Raw genomic sequence first — 14,780 nt, 5'->3', positions numbered from 1 at the left:
GTGGTGAAAAAGATATGATATCTCTCTATTATTTTGCCATTTCTCTCCTTTTATCTACAATTATTTTTCATCTATCTTTCTGCTTTATAAAATACTAAAATACACTAAAGTCATCATATTCTTCCTTCACAATGCTAGTCTAAAAAAATTGTTTATGAAAAACCAAGTAGCATGAGCATTGACAATCATAAAGAACTATGGACGTAGATCCTCTCCAATGCAAATTTATTTCAATGGAATTTGAGTCAACCATATTTTTATACCACATGCGCTTTGGGAAAATTATAAGGTGAGGATTTATAAAATGAAAATGGAAATGTAGGTAAAAGTGGTAAACACTACGAAAATCAACTTACACAATTACAATATTTTGGATTTGAGCTTAGTTAAAGTTGTCGAACCTAATTTTTTTTGCGTTTGTAGTGATAAATATCTTAAAGGATGGAGAGTTTTGTAACTTACTGTGGTTCTATTCGGTTTGAGCGATTATCCTCAGCAGTTCCGCGTATAAGATATAGTATGTTTCACACAAATAAATCTTTTTTTTTTCTTTTGTTGGAAATAAATGTAAATTTATTTTAGAATGTGAAATGAGTAATACAAATCATTGGTCAAGTGAAGGTATATATGGTAAATATATTATAATAAATCGTTATTTTATTAAAACAAATATTTGATTACGAAATATATATAAAAAAAAAATTTAAAAAAAAAAGAAAAAGAAAAAAAGATGAAGTATGAATGAGGCATGAATGGAATCCAATCCAAGTAAATTTGCAACGTGGCGAGGAGTGAGGGGGTGATGGCAGCAGTAGCGATAGGAGTGAGGTGCTGCTGCTCATTGTCGTTTCCGTCTCATCATCGCAAATCTTCTTCTTCTGATTATTACTATTATTACAGAAGAAGAAGTAGAATCAATGCTTCTTCATTGTTTTGGGGATCTTCTAAGGACAACAACAAACATAATAACATTTCTTCTTCTTCTTCTTCTTCGCATCAGCAACAATTCAGCTTCAATGTTACCAGCACAACAGAATCTGAAGAAGAAAAAGATAAGATTATTACTGTTTCTTTTGTATCTTCAATTTCAGATATTCCATCCACCCAATGGGATGCATGTGCTCTTGATGCTACAGGAGGACCAGACAAGTTCAATCCATTTCTATCTCATGCTTTTCTATCATCTTTAGAACTATCCTCTTCTTCCGTTAAGGAAAAGGGATGGACCCCACACCACATCGTCGCTAAGGATATTCATAATCATATTCTCGCTGTTGTTCCTCTCTATCTCAAGACCCATTCTTATGGTGAATTCGTTTTTGATCATTCTTGGGCCAATGCTTACTCTCATTTTTATGGTTCCAATTCTTATTATCCTAAGTTACAATCCTGTGTCCCCTTCACCCCTGTCACCGGTCCAAGGATCTTACTTCGTAACACTTCTTTCAAACATCATGTTTTTGACTTCATTGTTTCTGCTATCAAGGATCTCACTGCCATGTCTCAACTTTCTTCCTTCCATGTCACTTTTCCCTCTGAAAGCGAGTGGCATAAATTCACTCAACAAGGTTTCCTCCCAAGGATTGGAATGCAGTATCACTGGACCAACCGCAACTATACCAATTTTGATGACTTCTTGATGGACTTGAAGCATAATAAAAGGAAAAAGATACGACAAGAGCGCAAGAAGGTTGCAGCTCAGAACTTGATTATGAAACGCCTCCGCGGTTATGAAATAAAGGTATTTTGCATCATGTCTATACTGAATTAAGATTAACTGTCGCAAATTCTTCTTTTTTTGTGTGTTACATATTAGTAAACTTCTGTTGAACAAATGGAAGCCAATTTGTCATGTCTTGTATAGTAGGAGGGATATATCAGAATTGTGCTTCTTCATAGTTCTATGTTTGTCGGTGTTGGCTACAAGAAAAAAAAAATTCCACGGGGTTGGATATATCAGAATTCCAGTGCACTTTTTCCACTGACACAGCATGTTCTAATGAATGGCAGCATATTTGTCATCATCATAAGTTAGTTAAAGCCAAATGAAGGGTGAATTACAGCTTTTAGTCTTCCAATTTTGACCCATATGCAGAGTAGATGCTAGAGTTTCAAAAGGTGCAATGGAGACTAAAGTCTAAACCTCAAATAATGGAAAAAGAAAAAACTGTTTTTTTTTATTCCAATCATTAAACATCTGAACGATATTGTCATGTATGATGTAACACCAAACAATCAGTGGGGAAGTTACCAATGCTTCTCTAGGAATAGAAGTTACCAATGTTTCAGTGTTTTCATATTATGTAGTTGAAATTGTTTGGAAGATATACTCATTAGAGCATCTCTCTTTATAATACTGCTCTTCCTGATGTTTACCTCTCTGACAGAAGTTCACTTTTGGTCCTTTAAGAGATTACAATGAAGTATTTTATTGCAAAAACTTTAGGATGTATTTGGGTTGAGGAAATGAGTTTTGTTTTCATTTCTTGTTTTTACTTTTTAATTACAAAAATACCAAATTGTTTTCACTTTGTATCTTATTTTTAGAGATTTTCATAGGAAATGGTGAAACAAACCAAACAGGCCCTTGGGTTATGATGCATTCTATTTGCTTTCTAATTACTGGCATATTTCGTTTTTGTATTGGAAGGCAAAGCACTGGGATTCCTTCTACACCTTTTACAGGAACACAACTGATAACAAGTATGTTATGCTAATTGAACCACAATATTGTAATACAAAATTTATTTGACGATAGTAGTGTCTAAATATTAGTATGGCTACTGGTCTTTGACAGATGGGGTACTCCTTTCCTGACGAGGGAATTTTTTCATGAGATGGGATCAAAAATGGGAGATCAAGTACTACTTATTGTTGCTGAAGACAATGAGGAACTAGTAGCAGGTGCCCTAAATCTTATCGGAGGAGATACTTTGTTTGGGCGCCTATGGGGGTGTCATCCACAAACTTACTATCCATTTTTGCATTTTGAAGCATGTTATTATCAGGTTCACACTTTGCATTATCTTTCGCCTCAAATATTGTTGAATTATTTATTATTTACATTTTGGCTGGGCTTTGGTTTTACCATTAGAGAATAATGCTATAGTTTTTCATCAGATATTTATTCCATCTAAATCATTTATGGAATAAACTTTTCAGTTTGGTTTTTTTTTTTTTTTTTTGAAGAAGCTAAATTAGCCCACCCAAATCGGCCCCGAGGAGAATCGAACCTGAGACCTTAAGGAGGAGCACACTCCTTTTTCAGTGTGGCTTTGATGTGGGTGTTAACTTATAGACAGTATTTGGGACATGAGCAGAACAAAACGAATTAGATATTTGTTATGTTCTCTTCAGTTCCACCAAGTGGCGGAACTAAAGTATACCACATTTTTACCTTATCTCCCATTTTGTTCTATTTTTAATAGGGAAATATTGTTTAGTATGAAAGAATATATATTTGCACGAAACCAAAAAATAGCATGTTTCTCCTTTTAAAAGTCGCACTGCAGTTTTACTATAACCTGTGACCCTGTGATTTCTGTCAAAGGCCTATTTACTATTAGGGAAGCATTTTATATATTTGCATTTTGGTTTGACATCACAGGCAATTGAAGCAGCGATTGAACTCAATCTTAAAACAGTAGAAGCAGGAGCTCAGGGTGAACATAAGATTGAGCGTGGATATCTTCCAGTGACAACATATAGCTGCCATTACCTTATTGATGAAGATTTTAGGAAAGCTATAGAAGATTTTTTAGTTCGTGAATCTTCTCAGGTATGGTGCAGCAGGGATTTATATTTTGTTCCTTGTCTTTCTAAGTTCACTTTGTTCTGATATTACTTGTAAATCATTTTATCAAATAGAGGCGATACTTGTAAATCATTTTATTATTTTCTAGATCTTCCTCTGCCTTTGGTGATCTGACTATCCTCCATCTGATGATCTACTCTCCTTACCTATAGATTTTGTAGAGACAAAAGAAGACTAGAAAAACTATCAGAGAAACTATTAGTAAAGATTTGGAAATTAATTAGTTGGATCGAAATATGGTGTATGATAGAACATTATAGCGTAATTTGATCCATATAGCCAACCCCACTTAGTGGGAAAAGGCTTGCTTGTTGTTGTTGTGATGGTAAAGAATACATTATGCTTACTTTGCAAGTTTGGAGGGGAGGCTTTGGGCATAAGGAAGGAAGTAAGGGAAGTTAAAGAAAGAATAGTCTCCCAACTTGAATATGGGGTTTATTTCATAACACAAAATCCCCTCAAAATGGAGAAACTCAAAAATTATATTGAAGGAGGGTTTAGATAAATTCTTCAAATATAATCTATGTTACTATGATATTATAAAAATTAAAAATATTTTAATGATTAACATTCATCTATCATTCTCTACAAGAACAATCTCTAAAAAAATACGGAATATTTCTCTTCTTTTTTTTCCCCTACTCTCTTCCCCCCAAAGCCCTCCCTACCCTCCAAACTCACAAACAGAGCCGTAGTTGGTTTTGTCTCCTGATAGGATTACTCCTTAATCATTAAAGCCAAGCTGGGAACTGTTGTGAGTACCAGGATGTGTTGTTTTTGTTTGTGTTAAAGGTGGGAGTCTTAAATATAGTTAGACCTATATCCTAGTTATGACTATCGACTGATTACCTTAATGTAGTTATAACTTCTCATCTAATCAAAAGGTCTCATTTTAATTGCATTCACCAGAACAATCCTTCACTTTGCAGCCTCGATTAGAATTGAAGGCAAGGATGTAACCATTTGTTGGCTTAAGAACTTAAATGATTTTAATATTTGAATTAAGCACAGTAGTGCATTTTGGCATAAGACGAAAAAAGTTTGCATTCTTTCAATGGTTTTATAATTATTACTGGGTGTTTTGTTCTGTCATGATATTACCATTCATGCTACCAACTACTGTGATTCCAAAGCACTTGATAATGTGACATTTTTGCCTGTACAGGTGAAGCTTGTTATGAAACTCTTGCGTGATTCTGGTCCTTTCAAGGAAGGTGTCCTGTAGAAAGTATATACACACATTGGCAGGGTTTGAAATTTGTAAATATTATATATATAGTTTTTTAATTTTGCAATAACTGTATTTTGTTAGAAATGTATGTACAGTTGAATCAGTGGCCATTAAATAATAGTATTTGATACGTTGGGCTATTTGTTTCATCCTTTATGACAAAATTGGAGACGGAAGAGTAAGATAAAGATCATTCATTCATGCTCTATTTGATTCCATTGTGAACATAACTGGTACAGCTCTATTGTAATAATTATTATTAGGTCATAGACAGAGCGTGTGTATATTGGGAAAGGATCTTCTCAAGTTTTTCCTCTCAAGTTTGTCACGTGTTATTAATCTCACAGTTAAATAGAAAAGGTAAGATGGATTTTTAATATAAACAATGAGTAAACAAGCTCAATGGTGAGATTACGCATAAGAAATCTGAGAGAAAGAAAAAAAAACTTAAGAAAATTCATTGACATACATATTGTTAGTTGAACAATTGACCGACCAACCATTGCCAAGGTTAATAGACTGGACATTGGCTGCAAAGTCAACTGTTTTGATGATTCGCATATTATTTTATTTTTTTAAAACAAAGTAAAAGGTTTAATGAAAAAGATCTAAACCCAGCACAAAAAAATGCAGGGAGAAGGTAAGAAGAAGAACAAAAAACAACCAAGCTGTAAAATACAGCAGCAAAGCTAATCACCATAACTCCTCTCCCCAAAACAAAAGTGAAGACCCCAAACTCGGAATACATCAGATGGTTTTGCCTAAAGACACATCTTTGAAGCACTAAAAAGCAATAGTCAAATGATAAATGAAGTACCAAGACACCCTGTCATAAATTTTAAAAGCATGTCCTGCAGACTTCAACCCACACAATGCGGAGACCCGACCTGATGTGAAACCTTAGTTATACACCAAAATACTGCTAAGCCAAACAGCAATCACATTATTTTGAATGCACATGAACCAGTTTGAATAGAAACCACACCTGCCAACATAAAAACCTGCTACTAATCAACACAGCGACATAAATACATCATCCATTGCAAGTTAAAACTGAATTTTGGATTGTGCAACAATTCAACCAGTGCAATGCAAACTGAGGCACGCCTTTGGATTCAAACACCAACGAAAGATATTATAATCTATACTATTCAACTTTATGCCAGCATTATACTAATTATACAGTAAAACTGAGCTTGTAGGTGATTTTCATTTAGAAAGGAGAACCGAAATGGTAGTAGAAAACATGATGTTTACTTGCAATGGCAATCATCCTATGATAAGATGTACTAATAGTAATAAATATGATTGAGGAGTTGATGATTAGCCTGACTCACACATAAGACTTCAAACGGAGAGAGAAGCACCATTATCTGCTGGAGTAAGATTGAGAATCATGGTGGCTGCCTTGAGAGCCCTGATTATGGAATTATTATTAGTAAAACAAAAACATATGTGAATGAAAGAATAGTAAACAAGGAAGTAACAAACAAACAAACCATGATTGAGGGGATTGATAAAGAGAAGCAGAAGCACCAAAGCAAGAAGCAAGCATGTCAGTGTTGATGACACCAGGATTGAGTGCGACAACAGCCATTCCTTGTGGTAACTCTTTAGCTACAGACTTAGTGAGTCCTTCAATAGCCCATTTGGATGCACAGTAAGGAGCAACAAGTGCTGCACCTGATCTTCCCCAACCAGAAGACAAGTTAACTATAATACCTTCTCCATTGTTGTTGTTGATCATGAGAGGGATGAAATGTCTCAACACATTGGCAGTTCCTTTCAAGTTTGTATCCATCACCAAATCAAACTCTTCGGAGGGAACTTCCCACATCTTGTTGTTCTTGTTAATGGTACCTGCGCTGTTCACAATAACATCAGGTGGACCCCCCTTGGTCTCCATAACAGTGCGAGCCATCTGTTGAACGCTGTCGTTGGAGCTGACGTCGACATTGAGGAAGAGATGATTATGATTATTGGGAAGTAAAAGAGATTGAAGTGAATCGAGCTTATCCTGAGCACGAGAACAACCTATAATGGTGTGACCTCGATTCGCCAATTCAATAGCAAGAGCCCTACCAATTCCTTTGCTAACACCAGTAATCAACACACTTCTATTTCCCATTCCCTTCCCACCCATTCCGACTCCTCTTTTTCAGTCTAACAAACTAAACCCTACACGATTGCTGTTGCAGGGAGAAAAGAGGAAGAACGCAGTTCAACTACCGAATTACCCCTCTATTTCACGCCAAAATTATTCTTTTATCCATTTCAACGCTTTTAATCTTTTCTTTTTTCTTTTTTCAAGGGAAAGAATTTTTATTTTTTTTGTCAAGGAAAGAATCCTTTTTTATTAGTATATTTGTAATATTATATTTTTAACTTCTATATTTTTTTATTAGGTTATATTTTTTTTTTATCCTTGTAATATATAAACAATTTTATGTCAATTTTTTTCTTCTTAATTTGTTCTTGTAATTTGAAATTTCTTTGGTTTTAGTCCCTCTTTTGAACATGTCACTCAAAAAATATGTTATTGTCAAAATATGTTATTGTAACATATGAAATGAACTAAGGTAGATGGACTCTAGACCGGGAAAGATGAATGCTAGTTTTACTTGTAACATCCTAACCCCAACTAGTATTTTCTAAATTAAAAATACAATCAATATTTAAACATAAAAGGGTGTCACACATTCTCATCGTTCAAAGTACTTCAATTTAATTAAAATTAATGCAGCGGAAATAAGTTCAAAACATAGTCACAATATCTTAACAATTAAATTGAACTCAAGCATGAATCTCAAAACAAAATCTGAAAATTAAAAAGAAAACTCTAAACCCCGATGTTACAGAATTAGAGCATTGACACAAAATAAACTCCCAACAACGATAAAAGTTGACGAGAAAGGCTCCACGCCATCCTCCAAGACTCACAACTTTAGATGTTCTTCATCCTGAGTATCTATGCCACACAAGGGTACATACATCCAACAAAAATCGGAGGTGAGCAATATTCTAAATAACATGGATGCATAAACATCATGAGTAGACTCAAAAGATAACATACATAAAACACACTCTCTCATATATAATATCATCATTTAATAATCACAAGTGGACACTCAACACTTAAACAAAACATTTATTGTAACACCCTGTTTTCCCAACATGTAAAATAATACATAATAATCAGAGTATTCGACTTAAAACAAGATGCAATATTTCTTTAAAATATAAATCAAATATAAATAGAGTTAAAATCTACTCTTTATTTCAAACATCTGTCTATAAATTCAAATACGTCGCAGCAGAAAAATTCTTAATATTTAAACAAGTACTTGGCACTAAAAGGCTTCAACATAAGCAACTTATTAAACAATCATTTGCAAAGGTTCATCAACATAATTCATTAAGACACGTAACAAAAGGAAATAAAGCAAAGATCTTCATCTCGTTACGTATCAGAGCAACCCTAAGACGACGCGTGAGGGAGTCAACTCACATCAACAGTTATTCCTGCTTATCTGCACGTTACCCACGTAGAGACAACATTCAAACAGAAGGGGTGAGATTCACATTCAATAATAATAAGCATTTAATTCATCAACATAATTCAACAACATATATAACAACAAATTTAACATCATAAATAACAATTATACAACGTTAATGCTTTACATAATTACTTATTATCATCTCATTAATTATAATGACAACTTGACAACACAACAACGACATCGACAACTCAACATCAACTTACCAACTTGACTTCAACGACAATGCAACGACAACTTCATCAACTTGACAATTTTATATGCATGTGGTACCAATCAGGGCATCAAGCACCCAACTTGATAGAGCATAGGCTCTCAACGTGGTATGGATGATTAAGCATTCATCAGGGCATCAAACCCCCAACTTTATACATTAAACAGGGCATCAAGCCCCCAACTTAAAATATGAATGATTATGCATTCAGCAGGGCATCAAGCCCCCAACTTTAATGAGTATGCATGGACTCAGCAACAACAACCAACAACGTGGACAACAACTTACAATTTAAACAACTTCCATAACAACTTACAACTGACATTGATGACAACATCGACAACGACGACAGCAACATATTTGCATGACAATATTATAATTCATTAATCGTAAACAACATCATATATTCATCATATTAAACAACAATAATTTTAGCATACATCTTTGTAGAATTATAACAAATTATTCACAACAGATTTTCATGTCAAACCAAAGCTACTAGAAAGATATCACAATTATCAACAACTTTCATGTTTATACCAAAGACTAATTTAGAACAGAAACGTATGAAACAGACGCATGAACATGAAACAGGGTACGTTGTCACTAAGACCTCCTTGGAGTATTTTCATCATAACTCATAAACTAAAAATCATTTTCAAGTCAAACCAAAGCCACCGGAAAGCTAACACAATTATCTAAAACTTTCATGTTTACACCAAAGGCCAATTTAAAACATAAACGTGTGAAAGAGACGCAAAAACATGAAACAGGGTATGCTGTCATTGTGCAATTTCGCTAAGACCTCCTTGGAGTATTTTCATCATAACTCAAAAACCAAAAATCATTTTCACGTCAAACCAAAGCCATTGTAAAGTTAACAAAATTATCTAAAACTTTCATGTTTACACCAAAGGCCAATTCAAAACAGAAACATGTGAAAAAGATGCAAGAATGCGAAACAAAGAATGATGTCACTGGGTAATTTCGCAGATAGCGAAATTTCTGGCTATTAGCGAAAAAGTTCCAGACAGTTTCGCTATTAGCGAGTTTCTAGCGAGTTTTCTCCTGCAGTTACGATTTCTACACCTTTTTTTCACCCAAAAACCCAAATTTCATCTACCCAAACCCCAAATTTGATAGGAAACTTAACTTATGGTTATTCTACAACCTGAACATCAATTATACACGAATTCAATGGATTTTCTACTCTATTAACAACCAATTACGACTTCAAAACCTAATTCCCAAATTCACAAATTCACAAACAACAACATGCTAAACTCAATTTCAGAATTATACAACCTGAAATTAAAGAAAGCTAATCCCACCCTTACGTTAATTCAATGGATTACCTACTCTTTCAACAATCAATTGCAATTCAAAACCCTAACTTCTTTTCAAACCCTAACTTCTCTAATCATCAAAATAAAACAACAACAAACATGTTAAACCCTTTTTCAGAACCATATACTTATTAAAGAAGGTTAGTCTCGCCCTTACCTTAGATTGATTGATTGCAAGGTTTCTACAGACTTCTCTTCTCTGACTCTTCTCTTCTCTAGGTTTCTCCTCTTTCTCTAGGTTTCTCCTCTTTCTCCAAAACAGTTTTGCACGTAATATAATTTTCTAACTCCAGCTCTCCTTTTTATATAAACCTTAACCTATTTATTTCCTCTTAATTCCAATTCTGCCCCAAAGCCTCATTATTCTAAATAATTATATTTCTCCACTAAATATATTCTTCCACTAAATAATAAAACAGGGGCTACTAATAAATATTAACACATAATAATAAAAATATCACTTATCAAACATATTAATTAAATTATAACGGAAAAGACTATAAACTCAAATAAATAAGTAATAAAATAGGGCGTTACATTTATCATTTTCGAATTCACAACTCATCAATTGAATACAATCATGTATGCAATGCTCCTAAACTCGACCAAATATGCATGTGGTACCAAACCTACACATCAATTTGGGATATCAGAGGCATGTTACTTATTTTTATCCAACTCGTCTTTAAATACATATCTTCAAATAAACTCGACAATGAATGCATGAATGCCACGTAAATACCCATTAATACACATTACTAACAACTCATCATTACACATCGTTGAATAACTCATCATTACACATCGTTGATGATTCATCTTTGCACGTCATTTAATATTTCATCAATTCAATTCATCGTCTAAAACATGTTATTTCAAACATGTCAAGTTTCGACACTCATCCTTACTTAACTAACATCAAAAGTTAATTCCTTAAGGTCATCATCCTATTTCCTTTAACCCTACCATTATTCTGGCACACTCCTCAAATAATCCTCATCTGAGCCGATTCGATTTACTAATTTAGATTCAATAAAAACCCTTTATTCATTATAATTTTATCCCAATTTAACATAATAAAAGCTAAGTCTCTTGATTACCCGTTCCTTCACAATTATACTTTTATCTCAATTTAACATAATAAAAGTTAAATCTCTTGATCATTCCCAAAGAGTGCTTTGGAAAGCCTAGAGGTGTGAAAAAAATGAAGAAAATGAATTCAAAGCATCGTGTCACGATTTTGCCACCGTGACACGATTTTCTGCACATAGTTGAAGGAAGCCCCTACCTATAAAATTGTGATACGATTTTGAAGAACCCATAAAGCAAAGTTTTAAGCCTCGGGATTGCTTCTAGATTGTCCAAAAATTCTCGTTTTCTAGCCTTATGACCCCAAAATGATAGTAAACATTACCTAAGGTTGTTATACTTTGATTTTATACTCATCTAGTCCTTAAAACATCAATTATATCCCTAATTTCATGGTTTTTGTTCACTTTTGCTTATATATTCCAAAATACAACATAATCGTATTTTAATCACGAATTCAACATGAAAACATCACAATTCATAAACGAAAATCAAACATATAATTACAGCAACATAAAAGAACACGAATTTAACGAAGAATCATTAAAAGAATTAAGGAAACACTATAGGTTAATGGCTCATCGATACCCACATGAATATACCATGTTTAGATTGAATAAAACTTCCCCCTTGCCTCAATGTTTTGCAGAATTAGTGAATCCTACTGCTGAATTTCTCCCTAAGCTTTCTTCCCATGCTTCCTTTGCCTCCAAACCCTAGTTTTTTCCTGCTCTTTCTATTTTCTTTCCTTTTTTTGTAACCCTAAATTTAGTTAAATGACATATAAAACATCTATTAAATTAGCACCCATAAGGGATAGATAGCACCAAAGCATCAATGCAAAAGCAGAGAGTATCTATCACACATAGCTCATAAAGTGCAACCTTGAAGACGATAAAATTTAGTCTTACCTAATAAAATAATTAAATCATACATAACAAAACTATTTTATAAACTATATTTTTTTTGTTATTCTTAAAGGGTCGTCTCTCAAGCCCAATGACCCAGGCCGACCCATGTAAAATACAGGCACGGTGGGCTGGCAAAAAAAGATAGGGTCGTTTTTTTGTGCCTTTTTTACGGCTCAACCCACACAAAAGTCGAGGGCTGATGGGCCAGCCCGGTGGCCCTGACCCATTTTCACAGCTCTAGTTTTAATAATGCACCTCTATTTGCACTCTACTTCCTTACTTTTGCCAAAAACACTATTTTTCTTCTTAAAAATTACTTTCTCCCATTCTTTAATCAAACCAGTTAAGCCATATACTTCCTCGTTACTTATAACGCAATATCTGTGAATAATTTCATTAATAATATCAACAATCAATACCATTACTATTTACAATACTAGTATTATCCAATAAGAATGCTAATAGACTAATATTCAAAATCGGGGTGTTACATTACTTGCGCGAATAGACTACGAGTTTGAACAAAAGCTCCAATTTAGAGTTCACGCACAAAAATGGTGGAAGAAGACTTAAGGCTTTGTTTGGATGAGAAAGGAAGGTGAAAGGAAAGAAAGGAATGCAAGTGTATGAAAAGTAAGAAGAAAGTGAGATGATTTTTTAGGTGTTTGATAAGAATGAAAGTGAAAAAAAAAAGTGAGAGGAAAGAAAGTTAAGATTTTATTAATTGACATAAATATCCTTATATTTTTTTTCGAGGGAATAAATATCCTTATATTAAAATTAAAATGATATATATATATATTATAACAGATAACACAATAATTATACACGAAAAAGTGTCGGAATATATAATGTAAAAAATAACAATTGCGTGATGCTGAATATATTTAGCCTAAAGCCATGTCACGTGAGAAGCAAATAAATTGATAAAACACTAGACCATCGACCCGTGCGCCGCACGGGTCTAATGTGATATTTAGCATAAATCAAACACACATTAAATCATCTTTCTGTTTCATAAGATGCAATCCAATGATTAAAGGGTTAAGGCATTAAATGGGTTTGAGAAGGAGTTCCAAAGTCCTATCCATATAAAAGATTAAAAGTGGATGTCATTGTAAACAAATGAGTAGCGTTTACACTAAAACTATGTACTTGTACTTGAGGAAATTGTGATTATTTTTGCTTAGACATCGTGATAGTATACTTGTTGGAACTTAATGAATTTTGCAACGTTCCAAGGCAATTGTTTAATACTGATGTAAGATATTTACATATCATCTATAATTATGTATGCTTTCAAAAAAATATCTATAATTATGTATATTTATGCATAAGTGGGACAATTAATAAGATAAGTAAGATATTTAGTGGGCAAATTAGTAAGATATTGCTATGTCAATTTAAATATATTTTAGTGGACCAATTCATAGGGGAAGGGAGCCTAATAATATGGAGTTCAACCTCGAGCCAAGGAACATGAACAAACTTTTCATTCATCCTAAATGATCAAAAACTCCAATCTCATTAATTAAGGAATGATTTACTAACGTAATCAACCCTCATTAATTTGTCACGTTACACATTACTCCCTCCGTTCCAAAATATATGACTTAGTTGACAATGTGGATTGTTTTTTTGAAGGAGACAGTGTGGATTGTTGAATTGACATTCTTTGACCATGTCTTTTATACTAATATACAAATATAAATCTCATATAAGATGTTGAATTTGTCTCGATGAATATTTTTAAAATATTAAATTTTGATAATTTTTTCTAATAGATAATAAATATATTATAGATAAAAAATATGCATTGATATGTGTGATTGATTCAACTGTATCACTCACTTAATATGAGACAGAGGATGAATATTCAGCTTGAGCAAAAACTTGACATTGGTTATGGATATCAATTGAACATAAAAATTGTGACTACAAACCTGTGATGTTAATGACAGATCACACAAACAATACTTAATCGAAATTTAAATTAATGATAAGGAAGTGGATAGCAAGAATGAATCAAAAAATATACATAAATCTTGACAAAATCTATAAGGATGATCTCTTTTTTCAGGTAAAGGATGATCTGATATGCATTATTCTATGTACCTTTTACAAATTAAATTATATGATCATGTAAAATTAATCTTCATTTTTCATAAGCTAAACTATATTTACTCCTTGCAAAACATAAGGCAAGACCACCTTAACAGTCGATATAAATATCAGGTAGTGGTGCTCTTGGCCAAAAATAATATTTCTTTTTTAGGAGAATTGATGGTTTTTCTTTATATAGTTTGTAACAAAAATATATTAAAATACTACAACATAACTATAGTTTACAGAAGAGTTCAACACTAATAAGTTGGTCAGAGAACCAAATTACACCTTTACAATCTTTCTAACAAAAGAGAGTAATAACACCAAAACCACACAACTTTATCAAAACACATATTCTTATGCTTAAGTTGAAAGAAACTTGATCACTAAAACTTAGCAAACTAAACAAACAAAGGTAATTGCTGCCACAAAAAAGCATGAGATGCACAATTATAAGGCATCTCTCACAAAATACAGCAACAGTCCAAACAAATGTGGCGAACAGAAAA

The 14,780-nt window shown here is 33.2% G+C and overlaps 2 protein-coding genes across 3 annotated transcripts; one reads left to right on the top strand and one right to left on the bottom strand.

The window, feature by feature from the left end:
• The first annotated feature begins 766 nt into the window (after positions 1–766).
• Positions 767–5,185, top strand: LOC146903620 (acyl-CoA). Its single transcript, XM_085738380.1, has 5 exons — positions 767–1,741; positions 2,651–2,703; positions 2,798–3,008; positions 3,608–3,778; positions 4,980–5,185. The coding sequence occupies exons 1-5, from the start codon at positions 803–805 to the stop codon at positions 5,037–5,039; spliced, it is 1,434 nt and encodes a 477-aa protein (XP_085594506.1). The 5' UTR covers positions 767–802; the 3' UTR covers positions 5,040–5,185.
• A 307-nt stretch (positions 5,186–5,492) lies between these two features.
• LOC146903619 (NADPH-dependent pterin aldehyde reductase-like) lies at positions 5,493–7,393 on the bottom strand. Of its 2 annotated transcripts, none has more exons than XM_085738383.1 (3): positions 6,545–7,393; positions 6,383–6,462; positions 5,493–6,046 (listed from the first exon to the last, which is right to left on the bottom strand). In XM_085738383.1, exons 1-2 carry the CDS (start codon positions 7,186–7,188, stop codon positions 6,393–6,395), a joined length of 714 nt encoding a protein of 237 aa, XP_085594509.1. In that variant the 5' UTR covers positions 7,189–7,393; the 3' UTR covers positions 5,493–6,046; positions 6,383–6,392. The 2 variants fall into 2 exon arrangements, with proteins under 2 accessions (XP_085594509.1, XP_085594507.1); XM_085738381.1 differs by having other exon boundaries at positions 5,493–6,030.
• Positions 7,394–14,780: the final 7,387 nt, after the last annotated feature.

Source organism: Medicago sativa, chromosome 8 (genome assembly GCF_051527215.1).
Source record: "Medicago sativa cultivar Bolivia chromosome 8, Bolivia_mono, whole genome shotgun sequence".
In the NCBI taxonomy this organism is placed as follows: domain Eukaryota; kingdom Viridiplantae; phylum Streptophyta; class Magnoliopsida; order Fabales; family Fabaceae; genus Medicago; species Medicago sativa.
Note: the sequence above shows the minus strand (reverse complement) of the source record. Positions and strands in the feature narration are given on the sequence as shown.

What these genes read in the sequence shown, in the direction of transcription:
- LOC146903620 (XM_085738380.1), top strand. Translation starts at nt 803, where the DNA reads ATGGCAGCAGTAGCGATAGGAGTGAGGTGCTGCTGCTCATTGTCGTTT. An exon ending in TCCGCGGTTATGAAATAAAG is followed by an intron (nt 1,742 to 2,650) that starts GTATTTTGCATC and finishes TTGTATTGGAAG; the next exon opens with GCAAAGCACTGGGATTCCTT. An exon ending in TAGTTCGTGAATCTTCTCAG is followed by an intron (nt 3,779 to 4,979) that starts GTATGGTGCAGC and finishes TTGCCTGTACAG; the next exon opens with GTGAAGCTTGTTATGAAACT.
- LOC146903619 (XM_085738383.1), bottom strand. Translation starts at nt 7,188, where the DNA reads ATGGGTGGGAAGGGAATGGGAAATAGAAGTGTGTTGATTACTGGTGTT. An exon ending in TATCAATCCCCTCAATCATG is followed by an intron (nt 6,463 to 6,544) that starts GTTTGTTTGTTT and finishes TTCCATAATCAG; the next exon opens with GGCTCTCAAGGCAGCCACCA.